At 43.6% G+C, this 16515-nt stretch overlaps 1 protein-coding gene across 5 annotated transcripts in view; it reads left to right on the top strand.

Annotated features, from left to right (window-relative positions):
• Positions 1-16515, top strand: part of IQSEC3 (IQ motif and Sec7 domain ArfGEF 3) — a 1249628-nt gene that overhangs the window by 1169001 nt on the left and 64112 nt on the right. For all 5 annotated transcript variants that reach the window (XM_069628576.1, XM_069628577.1, XM_069628578.1 and 2 more), the window contains one exon: positions 14778-14873. In XM_069628576.1, the coding sequence (XP_069484677.1) occupies positions 14778-14873 (96 nt within the window). The remainder of the gene's footprint in view (positions 1-14777; positions 14874-16515) is intronic.

Here is a 16515-nt window from a genome sequence, read left to right on the forward strand (position 1 = left end):
CAGAACTCAGACAGATCTACTTTGGAGACACCACAAATAATGAGGGACACCAAGATGAAAGAAAAAATGGTGCAGGAGTAGACCCACCCATGAAATTGCCAAGTGCAAGCACTGGGGACAGGAAGGAAGCATCAGACACCCCCTTGTGCCAAAGCGCAGTCTTTTCCAAAAAAAGATGTTGGTGGTACCAGCTTTGCAACCAGTTCCATCAATAGAACCAACTCCTCAGTCAACATATTCTATCCAGCATCCGCTGCAGAACACTCCTAGAAAAGAGGAGAAGCGAGGACTCATCTCAAAATATCCACAAAATCAAGAGAGTGCAGTTTTTTTTTACTGTGAAAAAGCAGCAATCACAGTGTGTCACCTGTCATATGCAAAACAAAATGGGTCTTGCAAGTGCAGCTGGGTACCAATTTGGGGGCCTCTTCCCTAGGGGCCCACATGAGATGGCATCATTTGCATGTTTGTCAAAAGGAAAAGAGAACTGGGAAGCTATCAACCCTCGCTGGAGAATATGGGCACATTTGCACCACCATGCTTCAGCATTACACCAGTCATTCTTGTTTAATCACAGATTTCCAAATGTCCAGCCAGAACACCATCTTTGCCTACATATTACATGCCACACACAACCTATTCCCTCCTAAATGCCCCACAATTGCAGAGTGTTGGGAAATATTTTCTTTCTGCACCTTTCCTTCCATAGATTCCTATGAGGCCCCAAGTCTGTTTGCTTATTATTTAGTCTTGTCCTGAATTTTGGAGTTCGGTAAAGCCTTCTGTTTACTTCCCTTGCATGTTTTGTTCATTCTTATGGGGAAATTGACTAGTCCCTAAGACTGTCAGTAATGAGAGACTTTGGGCCTCATTAGGACCCAGGCGGTAGAGTGATAATGGCGCCGTTAGAGCTGCCGGCGCCGTTATCACTCTACTGCCTCATTACGAGTTCTGCTCGCGGGTGCCGGACTGCACGTGGGGTCTGGCCAGACCTGCATACCAGCACCTGCAGCAGACCAGGATGCTAACAACAGACCCATCATTAACGGGTCCGTTATTAGCATCCTTCCCATTCCCATTCCCATTCCCATTGAGCCTATGGGGGCTCGAATGGGAATGGCATGGCTACCTCCAAACTCGTAATGCGGCCCCTATGTCTGTCTTTTGGAGTTCTTGTATTTTTACAATTGCACCCATCGCCTTACAGTGAAGTACAATTAGGGTAATGTGTATCCTTATAACTTTTTACCCAATGTTGGCAATGTGCCTAAGGCAAGCTGGTGGTAGCTTTGCAGTTTTTGTGATATTTTTCTCGTGCACCTTTGCATTTACTGTGAAAGGCTTTTAAAGGTGGCTGGCACCCTAAAATGGTCATGAATTTAGATTGTTGCTTGTTCTTTGGCCACCCTGTTCTTTGGCTTTCTTACTGCTTTCCTTCTCCTCTTCTGCAACTGAAGGACGGAACAGCCGTGCTCCGCAGCGTGACTGCGAGTGAATCTCCACCACGCATCCAATTCAGCTGATCCTTGGTAAGCCTGAGCCAAACTGATACCAAATGATGCTGGTTTAGCGTACAACCCTAAATAGGATTTTTCTCTCATTTTAATTCATCTAACGCCCACAAGCGCACCCTGCAATCCCCATATTGCTTTTTCTAGCAAAAATGTTCTAATCGTGTGTTGTGTTACATCACCCCTCTAAGTGCTCCCGACCTTCCTAGATGGCTGCTTCATGATTTGTTTGAGCCTTTCTCCTCTGCCTGGCCCAGCTCCACCCACCATTTGTTGCCCTTGGCTTGATCAGCCAATCAGAGCAACCAGGAGGCAGGAGCTGGCCATTCTACTAGGGCCCACTACGAAGACCCCTGTCAGCTACCTGTCCGCTACAGGTACACCCCCCCCCAGGTTGCCTGTGAGGTTGTGAGTGTCCCTGGTCTCCTGTGATATAGTGTGTGCCCCCCACCCCCCTTCTGGTCGCCTGTGATGTTGTGTGTGCCCTTGGCCGCCAGAATGTTGTGTGTGCCCGCCACATCCCCTGGTCACCTGTGATGTTGTGTGTGCCCCTGGTCGCCTGTGATGTTGTGTGTGCCCCCCGGTCAACTGTGATGTTGTGTGTGCCCCTGGGCACCTGTGATGTTGTGTCTGCCCCCCACCCCCTTTCTCTGGTCGCCTGTAATGTTGTGTGTGCCCCTGGTTGCCTGTGATGTTGTGTCTGCCACCCATGCCCCCTGGTCGCCTATGATGTTGTGTGTGCCCCTGGGCGACTGTGATGTTGTGTGTGCCCCCCTCCGGTCACCTATGATGTTGTGTGTGGCCACCACCCGCCCCTGGTCACCTGTGATGTTGTGTGTGCCCCCACCCCCTGCTCGTCTGTGATGTTGTGTGTGCCCCCCCGGTTGCCTTTGATGTTGTGTGTGCCCCACACACCCCCCAGTCACCTGTGATGTTGTATGTGCCCCCACCCATCTCTTGCACTTGATTTCCTCTCCCCTCCATGCATCCCACTCCTCCAAGCTGGATTGTGTACCCAATCGATGCATATGCATGCTGCTGCTGCCCTGCAACATGGGGTAGGCACCATGTATTTGCCCATTGGTTTGTCTTCCTGCACTTGTATGCTGCTGCCGCCCTGCAACATGGGATAGGCACCTTGTATTTCCCCATTGATTTGTCTTCTTGCATTTGTGTGTTGCTGCCGCTCTGCAACATGGGGTGGGCACCATGTATCTGCCCATTGATTTGTCTTATTGCATTTTGTTGCTGCTTCCGCCCTGCAAAATGGGGTAGGCACCATGTATTTGCCTATTGCTGGACTCCTGCATTTGTGTGCTGTTGCCGCCCTGCAACACGGAGTAGGGACCATGTACTTACCCATTGATTTGTCTTCTCACATTTGTGTGCTACTGCCACCCTGCAACATGGGGTTTGCACCACTTATTTGCCCATTGCTGGACTTTCACATTTGTGTGCTGTTGCCGCCCTGCAACATGGGGTAGGGACCATGTACTAGCCCATTGATTTGTCTTCTCGCATGTGTGTGCTACTTCCACCCTGCAACATGGGGTTGGCACTATGTATTTGCCCATTGCTGGACTTTCGCATTTGTGTGCTGCTGCCGCCCTGCAACATGGGGCAGCAACCATGTACCTGCCTATTACTGGACTTGCACATTTGTGTGCTGCCGCCGCACTGCAACATGGGATAGGTACCATGTATTTGCCCATTGATTTGTCTTCTCGCATTTGTGTGCTGCTGCCGCCCTGAAACATGGGGCAGCCACCATGTACTTGCCTATTGCTGGACTCTCGCATTTGTGTGCTGCTGCTGGTGGCAACATGGGGCAGGCACCATGTGCTTGCCCATTGATTTGTCTTCCTGCACTTGTATGCTGCTACCGCCCTGCAACATGGGGTAGGCACCTTGTATTTCCCCATTGATTTGTCTTCTCGCATTTGTGTGCTGCTGCCGCCCTACAATATGGGTAGGCACCATGTATTTGCCCACTGATTTTAACCTTGCATCTCTGTGCTACTGCCGCCCCACAACATGGGGTCAGGCTCATTGGATGTGATCACTATGCATGTTCTCGCTTGCACTTGGAGCACGATGTATTAACTTTTTGCGCGTTCCGCGATGTAAATCACCTCATGTGCGTCCACATCTGTAGACTGAAGCACTTACTGTAACCATATTCTTAAGTTTAAAGTGCCTAGATACCTCTGGATTTTGTGCGCTATATAAGTGTCAAATAACATAAATAAATAATTAAAGTAAGGAAATGTCATATATGGTAACACCATTCCCGGTGAAAGCTGCTGCTTTCGCAGGCAAGCAGGATTTGTCTGTGTGAGCCAGACGAGGGGGCTGTGACTGTCTGGTCCCAGGACACATCCTCTGTTGTCCGAAAGTCTGTTGGTGGAATTATGTGATGCCCAGTGGTTGACCAGGATTGGACAACCCAGGGCTGTTTGAACGTTGCAGATACTTACCATTGATGGGCTTGCTCTGTAAGGATATTTGGCGTGTTACAGCACAGAGTACAGCACTACTGCACAGGTAGCATTTTTTTTTGATGCAGCACCACCACATGGGTGTGGTGCATTGCTATATGTGTTGCCAGAGTAACATGGACATATAAGTAAAGACAGGCTATTCAGTCAAAAACGATTTTTACATATAAGATGCAAATATATTTTTACAGTTAAAAGCACACGTGCACATTCAAAAATGCACACTATTTTTCACCTGAAATGCCTATGGTGCAAGAGACACATTTGAAAATGAATAACTAACCTTATTAATAACTAACCTGACTAATAAAACTGCATTTAACATAACCCACTAATAAAAATGCGTCTCCACTGCAGAATTAGCCCTACTCTGAAAGTGAACTTTTAAACGCACATTCATTTTTTTTTCTGCTGCTCTGTCCACATAACTACAGGAAGCAAAGAGCTCTAAGGAACAGGAAATCAGTTGGTTACAAATTTTTACTGTAGAAATGAGCCATTGTGTAGTGAGGGAGGAGATGACATGATTGATTCTGATTGGAGCAGCGTCATAGCAAGTATCATGCTAGAGGCTGTGATTAGAGTTTTGCTGGGGAAGCTTGAGGAGAGGGGGAGAACAATCGAGATCTTGCAGAGCTGGGAGAAGGACCTGTTTCCTGGCTGAAGCATTCCTGCTGCAAAAGCTGAGAATTCCAGGCAATAACGCCGGTTTGAGAACGACAGACGCTTGTTTTCACTGGGGTTAATCTTCAAGGGAGCCAAATTCAGAAAGAGAATAGCCGGAGAAAACTCATGCTGAACAGATAAGGTAATTACAGAAGTGTAGGAGCTGTGCGAAAGTGTGCGAAACTATTTGAGGGAGTCCCAGTCCCTTATCAGCATATGTAATGTTACCAATTGAATATATTCTCGCAGTTCTCTGTTCATTTTATCACAAATAATGTTGTACCATTTCATTTATTTCTGTAAAAAAAGGGTTAAACTGTGTTGAAAGGAAATTTCTATAATACAAAAATATCTGAAAACAGATAGCTAGTGTGTATTATTTCTCTCTTTCATTTTGCATGGGAAAAGGTTTAAACGTGGGTAGATTTTTAAACAGTGCAATTGTCATTTTAAAACAGATGTGTGCATGATTCTATTCAGTATGGACAGTTGTGAGTGACTGTTTGTAGCATAGCTCGTTGGAGGTACATGAGCCAACGGGAAGAGAGACTCTCTGGACATAGTTCCATACCGTATATAAGGTAGTGGAAATTACCACAAAAATACCACAATAGCCCATGGTGGCACACAACACTAACACTGAAAATGTGGTATCCCTAAAATGTAGGCCTGAGGTCTCTCTAGTGATCAAGAAAAATCTGGATAATAAACAAGGGATGTTGGATATTGGGGCCACAAATAAACCAACCACGCAAATTATCGCGCACATTATCTAAAAAGGTCTGAATTCTGAAATAATGCAATGTATTATTGTTATGTGTGATGCAATATGAATACAGAGAGTGATTATTGCTAAAGGTATTTTGGCGGTAAGAAAATACCGCAAAGCCCCAAATATCCACAAAATAGCCAACAGCTCCCAGCCTAAATCTTGGCTAAAAGGAGGGCTCCTGCAGCTATTCGACAGATCATCGCTGTAACCAAGACCTCTATGAAGAAGAGCAACCTGCTGAAAACTTAAGGATGACCCATGCAGCTAACCAGCATTGATTTCAGTGATTGGCCCAGTGAAGCCATGCCCCTCTGTCTCATCTCAGAAGGCTCTCATCGGTGCTTTGACACTTGGACTGGTGGCAACAACCAGTCTCCACATCTGCTTGAGGATCCAAGCCTTGGAAGCCTTCAGAAATGTCCCTGAAGCACCTGACAAAATTCTTAAAACAATTGTTAGTATACATGTTGATAGGCTCTTGCATTTTAATGAATAAACTTTGATTTGGATGATTTTTATGTGTTGTGACATATGTAGGTATGTATTTTATGTTATAAAATTGTAATACTTGTTGAAATTCACTAAAGGTTTGCAATGTGCAAGCTAAGTGTTGCTAAACTACCCATACAACCAACTAGCTCCATTTTGGGCTACCTCCCTTGAATCATCGTTATTCCGAGCATAGCCATGGGACTTGCAAGGTCTTCAGTGTATGCTATACATCACCTGACATGCAATTTCAGCCATATCACTACACGGGAAGCTGTACTGGGGCAGCTTCTGTATTCCACCTGACAATCTTTCTGCACTCCCATGAGGTGTGCTCAAGGGTCTCCACTGCTGAAGCATTCACCTGTTCTTCATTTGGAGTCTTCTTCTTCTTGAAGCTGACTGGAACTGTCTGGTGAGAAACATGATCAGCCCCCAACACGAAAAGTAACCTCTGCACCCGTGGCCCCTGGGCTTCCCTCACCCAAGCCAAGGACAGAAGATGAGTCCCCAGTGAATTCCGGAAGACCTGCATTGTCACCTGGAATAATAACAGCCAGGGGGGTAAGTGAACATACCTGTTTCTGTCCCCCCTGTCGTGCATAGGGTCACATTGCCTATAAAGCCTTTGTCCCTAAGCACGTCTGGTCTGTCCTCTGGTCGTCAAACATGGGCTAAGGATAATTTCCTAGGTCTTAACTTGGTAATAGGAAAGAGTGGGGTACTTAGGTGATTTGGGATACTTTATTTTAAAGGATTTTCAAAGCACCACCACAACCCACTGCATCAGTTCTAAAATAACTTCCCTGAAGAAACCATAGTTTGGAACCTGTGACTTTAGGACATGCAACCCCATACATCTTGGGGCTGGACTAGATAACATAGAGGGAACTGGGTGTGTTCTTACTTTAACTATTCTACCTAGATTTCCTACATCTGATTACTCATCTGTTAAGCACTGTACATAATTCATTTGCAATTCTGTTTCTAAGAGTGAATGTATTGTATGTTGTATATGGTTTCTGATGTTCCTTAATTACTCATGGTTCGTACATGCCTAGTGTGTGCCTAAAGCCTAATAAATAATTGTATTTTTATAAACTTTCTGACTAACTTGAATTATTGTTGTTCTCTGTGGACTCATTTTATCCCCAGACCACTCTCACACTTTTCCTGAAACTAAGCCTTTAGTGTTCATTCATTTACGTTTATTGGAGTTCGGCTAACCTCAGTGTCTTCCCTGTTTACCATTAATAGGGTGGCCTCCTAAAATCCAACCCATGGTCTGATTTTAGAAATGCATCCTAACACAGAAGCTTGTGAGCATGTCACGAAGTATCAAAAAAAGACCTGAAAAGCTCTGTCTATTCAATTCCTACCCTGCTATAATGTTGTCAATAGATGTACTGTCCTTCTCCTTTGTAGAAAAATGTCACTTCAGATGGTTAATTGGACTTTTCAATCCCTTCTGGAGATGCCAAGTTAGCATTTCTTCATGAAAACTATGAATATGTTCTAGAAGCAGTGGGGTAGGAAAGTCCTCTTAACAATGGACATATGGACCCTTCCATATACAAGGTGACCTGAAGTAACGGCCAAGAATTAATGCTAACTTAGAATCTTTTCAAGGCACAGGTTTCAAGGCCGTCACTGGACAATTTGTCACCTTCCCCCTTACCTCTCATTAGCAAAGCCCAGGCAGCAGCTGCTAAATGCCATTTGCTAACAGGCCACTTTGTATATGGAAGGGTTTGACAGTATGTTCACACAGGAGTTGATCTCTGCCAGAAAGCGCCAGAGGTTGTGGCATATCGCTCACTCTCCATTGTTTAGAAATGGGCTTCTAGCAGCTGACATCACATCTAATGTTGTAGCTGCCCTAAATATGGGTGAAACCATGCCCTGCTTTGCCCGTGTCCTCTGTTTTGTGGCAACTCACTTTATAAGCAGTACCTACTGCTAGATAAGATGGTAGATATGGCAACGTAACTAAGACAAAAAAAAAAAAACACAATTACGCAACTAAGAAAAACAAACAATTTATGTAACAGCGCCTTGATGCCTGCGGGCTGTGTGAGCGCTTTATAAATGTAAAAATAAATAAAAAAATAAATAAATAAGAAGTTCTTCACCCATTTTAGTCAGACATACAGTTCCTGGAACATGCTAGGAAGCATGCATTCAAGTCACCACCTCCCATACAATCAGCTAAAAACCCGCAGATACGACTGACACAGTGACCAACTGCTGCAATAGCCAGATCCAGCAACTGGATGGCGCCTACTTGATATATGCACAGTAGCACAATATTTGTTTCCTTACTACAGCCCTTTGAAGAGGCCAACCAGTGGGTTAGCCTAGATTTAATGTCCCTCTGAGAGGTACTGTAATGGTGTATGTATTGTAATAAGACCTATCCAACACAATACATGAGCATGAACTATCTGGTGATGCATAAGAAGGGCAATTGGTCACAAATCTGCTCCCTTCCCTTTCAACCGGATGCACACATTGTTGGGATGAAGGTAAATATGAAGTTGTTTTGCTATCTTTGGTTAACCCATGATTTGAAGTCAAAAGTGCGTCTTTTAAACAGCATGTGCAGGAGGATGAGTAAAACACAGGGGTTTGTCTTTCACAGTAGTGCCAGCTAGCCATATGTAAGGTTGCACTAAAGAGATGATTAAAAGCTTGAATGGAATAAGAAGAGTGTGCCAAAGATCAGAGATCATCAACAATGTGTGGTACTCCACCATTGCAAAGAAGTTTATCGAACAGTACACACTCATTCTCCACATCTTCTGAGATTAGTTAAGGGGCACCACAATGAGCTTCTGGAGCGTGGAAAAATGTAAGAAGCTGTGAGACAGACTCCTCACCCAGCCTGGCTTGCCATGTGTCAGGGTCCACACAAGAAATCAGTGCGCTCACTGTAGCCGAGATGGATTATATGCATGACACCAGAGTAGTGATGACAATCCACTGCAATTCTCTCAGGGCAAGTGGTCAATGTGGACAGCTGTACTTGTTCAATGTGGAAATCTTAAACTGTCCCAGCTAGTGCAAAGTATGAACAGGTTTTGGTGCAGCTGGTTCTAATATGTCTGACCACCGGAGACACCTCAGTGACACACATGTGAGAGAGCTTACTTTTATAAAGCCACAAAGCATATGATCGTCAAACTATAGCAGATGGAAGCGTCATTCCTACCTCTTGGAAGAGCACACAACAGATTCTTGATATGATAAAGATTTGTATATAAGACAGCTACAGTCACATGGATGGATGGGCCCAGGGAAAGGTGGTACAGACTTTGACTCTGACAGTAGTGGTTGAGTGCATTGCAGAAGTAAATGTTTAGCGTCTCCTTCATCCTCAATTTACTGGCTCTACAAACCAAACAAGACACTCTGTGAGTCCTGGTATCACACACACAAACTGGAGGTTGTGACTCAATGTATTTATCTCTACCAATGAGTAGAGCCACTCTCTGAGTCCTAGCACCATTTACCAATAAGTAGAGCCACTCTTTGAGTCCTAGCACCGTTTACCAATGAGTAGAATCACTCCCTAAATCCTAGCACCATTTACCAATGAGTAGAGCCACTCTCTGAGTCCTAGCACCGTTTACCAATGAGTAGCACCACTCCCTGAATCCTAGGACCATTTACCAATGAGTAGAGCCACTCTCTGAGTCCTAGCACCATTTACCAATGAGTAGAGCCACTCTCTGAGTCCTAGCACTATTTACCAATGAGTAGAGCCACTCATTGAGTCCTAGCACCGTTTACCAATGAGTAGGGCCACTCTCTGAATCCTCTTACCATTTACCAATGAGTAGAGCCACTCTCTGAGTCCTAGCACCGTTTACCAATGAGTAGGGCCACTCTCTGAATCCTCTTACCATTTACCAATGAGTAGAGCCACTCTCTGAGTCCTAGCACCATTTACACAATCTGGAAGCTCTGCCTCAGCTCATGTTATTCCATCCACAGGCCGAGCCACTCCTGCCTTTTTTTGGACTATCCCAGTTTTCGATGCATGCACTTTTAACCCTCTTGCACAGTCACCTGCACGAGGCTAGGGTTGTGCTGGAGCTCGTGGTATAGGTTACATTAGATGTATAGACACATACACAAATAAAACTGTGTGTCAAATATAATGTAATATATAATAATACTAAATATAATAAGCCCATAGAATTAATACATATGGTAAATAATACATAACTTAATACAACTGGACATATCTGTTAGTTTATATGTTTCTTTTGTATCATATTTATTTATTTATTTAATTACATATGTTTATTGCATATAATGAAAATAATCCCTATAATGTATACACAGAATACACCATATATCACATATATAGATATATAGTTGATGGGTGGCCTGTGTTCTGCAGAAAAGCATTATGCATATAATAATGCTTTATGTACAAATATGTGTCTATGTGTATACATACCTTTTTTTGAGTACACTCACAAAAGTTTGTGAAGGGGAAGCCCTGCTCTTCTGCAAAACCCTAATTAAGAAGGTGCAAGATCAGTTCTCTTGTTTACCTAAATTCATACCACATGTTTTTTCAAGCGCACTGCATGTCTTTCCAAACCCTTTTATTTTCCTTTGAAGTACATGCTGTTAATGCTGTTGCTGGAACAGAATAATCTCCTGCAGTGCTAACTCATGTCTGTGAAATGTGCACTCATTGACTACTTTATGCATGTTACAATCTTGTCAGGTCTACTTTTATTTTCTTCTCATGTGAAGATGTGGGTAATATTGTTTTAAAACTTACTCAAAGTCAAAGTCCCTCTACTGCGAACGGCCAAGTCAAATATATATGACATTTTGACCGTGCTGGTGGATGGAGACCCTGAGGGTGTTTGCTTTGAAGCCATGCTGTCCTGCTTTGGTCAGAATGAATGCACCTTTACAGATTGTTTTAATTTCCAGTTTGACATACGTGCCCAATATATTTTTGATAACTCCTATATGTAGCTTTGCTGCACGTTTGGAATTGCAGCGCATGTTGTCTGTACACACACATTTAAATCATGACCTTTTACGATCAATATTAGAATGCAAATAAAGGAAGCAAGAACAATTTGACCAGGAAATTGTGAGCCCTAATGTGTCACTTCTTGTTTTCAATGTATTTAGGGTGACTCAGGTAAAGTTCGAAGAGATAACAACTGATTAAAATACATGTTCAAATCATTTCTAGCTGTTGTGGGCCAAATTCGTATTTCTTATTTGTGTCTATGTCAGAGGCGTTGCTAAGGGGGGAACTGAGGGGGCTATAGCCCCGGGTCTTTTAATTGTAGCCCTGGATAGAAGGTCAGGGGCTACAACCAAAAGGCTAGCCAGCCCCCTGTCCCCGCAGTCCCGACATTAGCATAGACCCAGCTTTTTTCCAGACCTAGCAACACCCCGGTCCATGTTTTAAATTTACTGATGAGAGTCAATTGCGAATTATAGAACTCCTTGTGAAACTATTTCGCCCTCCTCCCCTATTATACCATCTCCCACCTATAGTAATACCTCATTTTATAGGGGTTATATTAAATGAGATGAGAAGTGGGGCACGCCCGGGTGTAGCATTATTTCAAGTAAATGGTTGTTCATTGTACTTGTGACTCTCCAAGAGAAATACGCATGTACTTGTTGTCCAGACACAGAAAGGATTGACAGATTGACAGCTCTCTCTCGTTTCTTTTTGAGAAATACGTCTGTGCTTGTTGAGCACCTTTGAGAAATGACTGTAGCCCATATGAGCGGGTGTCCCAATAATTCAGTTTTGACCAATGAAGGTGGTAAGAAAAGGACAGTAAATCCAGCCCATTGCGCGCCCCAGGCAGCCCTACCCCAGCCAAGGCCAGAGGACTGCTATTGGTTTCCTCACACTCAGACCGCTGCTAGGACAGTAATTCCAGCAGGCGGGTGGAAACTCAGCACATGTACTGCTAATGACCTTTGAGTGCTTCATTAGGTGGAGTCACTGCTAATGTTAATTGATCAGAAACAATACAAAATGCCTTCAGCTTGGCACCTCTAATTGTGCTTCCAGGCAATTATATGAATAGGCCCTTTAATAGCTGGCTGCAGCAATTAAGAAAACAAATCATGATTAAACATCTCGAGGACACAGAAGCCGCAGGCGCGTGGTAGCCAGTCCGAGGCCGCATCCATGCACTCACGGCTCTTAGCCTACACATGACTCACATTTGGGTTTGCAAAATGGTGCCATTTAGATATTGTATTCTTTCAAGAACGTCAGCATGCATTGATTTTCCCATAGCTGTCATAAGGGCAGTTTCTAGCCAACTTGGTGTCCAGGGCGAAACACCAGAATGCGCCCCACACCGGCTGGCACACATCACTCCCAAACTACACCTATGTGTTATGCAACAAAACTCCTCCTCAATATGAATAAATAATTGCTATATAAATGAAGCTAGTTTTATTACATTGTAATGCAAATACTTTACAGAAGAATTCTCAGTGAAAACACAGCTCTTGCTGTCCAAGTAAATGGTTTTTCAGGGCCCACTCAGCACGTGTTGCAGGTGTTCTGTTCATACCACCTCACTTATATTTCACAAGGGATAATATTGGACTAACCAGATGAATTACTTTCTGATGGAAGGTTATCATTCCAAGATGGACAGTTGGTACTCTTTCAAAATACCTCCATGAGAGCGGCAAAGGGGACAAATAGCACCAGTGAGGGTTCCCCTAATGCTTTACATTAAATCACAGACCTCACCAAGACATAACAGTGATCAGAGATCTTTATATTGTACAATCAAGTCTGTGATAAAAGGATTGTATGAGTGAATCTCTAAATTCATAACAGATGCATGGGTTGGTGCTCACATCATTGTTCACAACACTCACTGCATCATAGAAATGTTTGTTAGCATAAAACATACATACTAATTTGGACCAGAGTATAAAATGGATGCAACATCAGGCAGTCAGATGGGGTACAAGGGCTCTTTTGCTTCCTGTTTCTGAAGAATTTTTAGATGAGGAAGGGCTGGGTCTCAGTGTGAGCATGCCCAACCCCCAATATAGAAACATCAGTTGAGAATTATGTCTATTGAGAGGACAGGATACCACAGAAGAGAGACCCATTAAGCAATGCACAGAAAGGCTACACAGGAAGGATTGTACCTCTTATGCACTTTAGCCTTAACAGTAATAATCTGATGAAGCTTTTAAACAAAACTGACTTCTATTGCATGGTAAAGGGTCCAGAGTTCCTCAGCCACTACCTCCTCACTATTACGCAGGCCTCATGTGTTATTTCTGCAAAAACTAGCAGGCTCATGCTTTATTTAACGGAGCTGGCATTAGCATTTCTTATTAGTGCTATCCTGCAGCTAGTGAAAATCACGGTGTATCAGTGTAGAAAGGGCATTTGGCCTAGTGGATGTACATTTTGTGGCTACTTCTTTGATTGCTGTGGGCACAGTATGGCATGCTCGTCAGAGCCACATACACAAAACGTTCCAGTATACTATTCAATGGACATTGGACACATCAGACAAAAACAGGCATATGTGCTGGTACATGCGGGAGCGCCACATAGAAATCATTAACCAACAGGGTGGCTTGTGCAGCATACAAAACATTGGTGCACTCATATCACTGCATTGATTTGCCATGGACTCCTGTCTGCATGGTGACACGTAATGAAGTCTACTTTCCTAATCAAAGTGCCAAGTGACATTGAGTTGCCATCTGGCGTGCGCGCTAGGCAGTGGCTGTCTTGTTTAGAACATTAAAAGACCTTTGATGCTGAGTGCAAGCATTTATGTCCCAAAGCAGCCACTAGAATACTTAAGCAAGAAAATGACAGTTAACCTTCCCAGCGTTGTGCCATATGTAACTAAAAAGTGATATACAAAGAAAAACGTTTTGACGTGTCAACTAAAGATACATGAAAGTAAACAAAATAGTTTAAAACTTTTTCTGTGCAGCATTTTGATTCTCTTTGAAGAATGCATAGGTTTTTTCAGCTAACTGATGCTTGTGCAGGCCCGATGAATAAAAATGCCCCATGTTCAGGTCTTAACACTGAAATGTTAAGTACATACTGTGTAAAACAATGGCTAGTTAAGTGAGCCATCAGTTATAAACTGCCCCACTTGAAAGGCTGTCAGCACAAAGAATGAGGGGCACAGAGTGTGCGACTCCAGAGCCTCTCGTTTGCATTTGGAATATGCATTCCTTTTTTTGCATATTCCGAACGTATCGCAGTCATCCACAAGTTGGCAGAGAGCAGCCAGCCGAACATCTCAGGAGCACCCACCGGCACAGCAGACGGCTTAATCTTTTGTGCGGCCAGATCAGAGTCTGCTTTCTGGGTCCTTACTGCGCCCACCTCCTGAGCTGTTTAGCTCTGCTCCCAGCCCGTCCCCCGCTCGCCCGGGCCAAGGAAAGGGACTCGCTGTCATGTACAGGTTTAGCCATGCAAACCTGGCTGCACTATTTCCGTATGATTTACAGCATGAGTTTAGGTTCATATAGGATGAATTGAAAAAGTATTACTATTCATTATAGGCGACTGACAATTATTAATTAAAAAATATTCATAACATAATGCAAGTGGCAGTATAAGTTAAGGATAAGGCTGACTGTAGAAACCAATGTACATGACATTGATTAATCAGTTCCTCTTTCTCTCATGCTATCTCTGTTTTTCATGTTAATCAAATACTGATGCATTTCCATTATGTCTTTCAATGCTATCTCACTCATCCTCTTTTTGTCCCACTCTGCCATCCGTCCCTTCTCTTGTGCCTGTCATTACCATGTCATGCCTCACAGGGGAGCAGGAGAAACAACAGGGTGGCGACAAGTCTTTGTTACTGAAAACAAACACAGCTCGGGTGGAGCCGCAGTCCAAGCACGGGTCGCCGACAGGTCAGTTGCTGCCATATTGGATGAGGCTGTGATCCGTATGTTGTCCTTTAAATGCATCCAATTCCAGTTGGGCGACTCTGCCCAATTTAGTGCTAGATTACATGACATCGTGCTCCCTGTCCACAAAAGTGTTTTTGAAATAGCAAGTGTCCATTACAAATATGAAACAAGGGCCACCTTCACTAAAATGCAACATACAAAGGTGGAACACAAGCAATTATATTTTCATTTCTGTTCCTATCAATTCTCGGAAACCGCCTGTGTTGTCATCACTGTGCGCTGATATATGTTGTATTATGAGCTGGGCTGTTGGCAATGTAGTTGCAATGCTATTTCCAGCAGATGCAAGTCCCATTAGACAAACTAACCTACAGGTAAGCAATCGGGAATGTTGTTGAACCAACAGTATGAGTGACATCAGACGAATCCTTGGAGACTTGGCTTTTCCAGTGCCTCAACTCTTTCCATTGGCAAAATCCTCCCCCTTAATGGGTACAGTGGCAAGATAATAATTAAGTGGAGAAGGGATTACACCCTCAGAATGTGTTTTATAACAACACTGACTGTCATATAATACCAATAATAAAAACTACAATGGTAATCACAATTATAAACGGTTGCATGTTTTGGGCCAGGATCACTGTCAATCTTTCTCCTCACACTTAAATGTCCCCTGCTTAGAGTCAGTTCTGTTTGCTGTGTGTGGGCTATGGACAGACCCTAATCAATCACGGAAAAAGGGTGAGATCAAAAACGAATGACCACCCAACTACCATGGGTCAATAATCATTCACAAACAATAAAGGAGTGAAGACTTTAAAACATGGGTTCCTTGCAAATTGCAGCTGATAATCGAGTCAAATTATGCATAGTGAAGTCGGTGGTCCAGTCTCTGATGGAAGGCCGTGGATGGGATGGACAACGAGAAGCCTTCAAAGGTTTTGTAATAGTTGTGTCTTATGGTAAAATTGAGGGTTTTCTTCCATGAATTAGGGTATTGCATTTGCTTGTGAGAGTTTGATTTGCGTTTCAGATCGCATCACCCAATTAAAGAGTCAATCTTTGGGACTCTCTTTTGGACTTCCTGGCAAAAGATTTCTGCTTCTCTCGTTATATCATCCCCATTGTGTGCAATCATGTACGCCACTTTCGCGCCTTGAAACACTTGTGTATAGGCACTTTATAAATGTCATATCAACATATCCTGATTATCGCAACTGGAGCATTATTTTGTCGGAGAAATTACTGAGAAGGCCCATACACTATGGTCTGACAATTTTTCTGTTCTGCGTAACATTGACTTAAAGACCAAAGAATAGCACACCTGCCTTGTAGTTTAGGAGAGATCCAGGGTGTTGCTTGAGAGACGGCCTTCGGTTTCCATGTTTTTTTTGTTTTACTAGAGAACTTTTTGAATGTGACTATGCATCACAACATGTTTCAAAATGATCAGCCAATCAGTTATCTGATGAATGCGCTGGCATGGGTTTGTGGAAGTCCTTTTTAAGAAGTGCTGCCAGCATTGTTTTTGTAAACCCACCCATCACATGACCCGAGGGCAAGTAGCAAACTGTAATCATTTGGATCACAGGTGCTACAGTCTAGGAAATCAGTTTCTGACCGTTCTTGAAGACCCTGGCCA

This window comes from Ambystoma mexicanum, chromosome 12, assembly GCF_040938575.1.
Source record: "Ambystoma mexicanum isolate Mex_15411 chromosome 12, UKY_AmexF1_1, whole genome shotgun sequence".
In the NCBI taxonomy this organism is placed as follows: Eukaryota; Metazoa; Chordata; class Amphibia; order Caudata; family Ambystomatidae; genus Ambystoma; species Ambystoma mexicanum.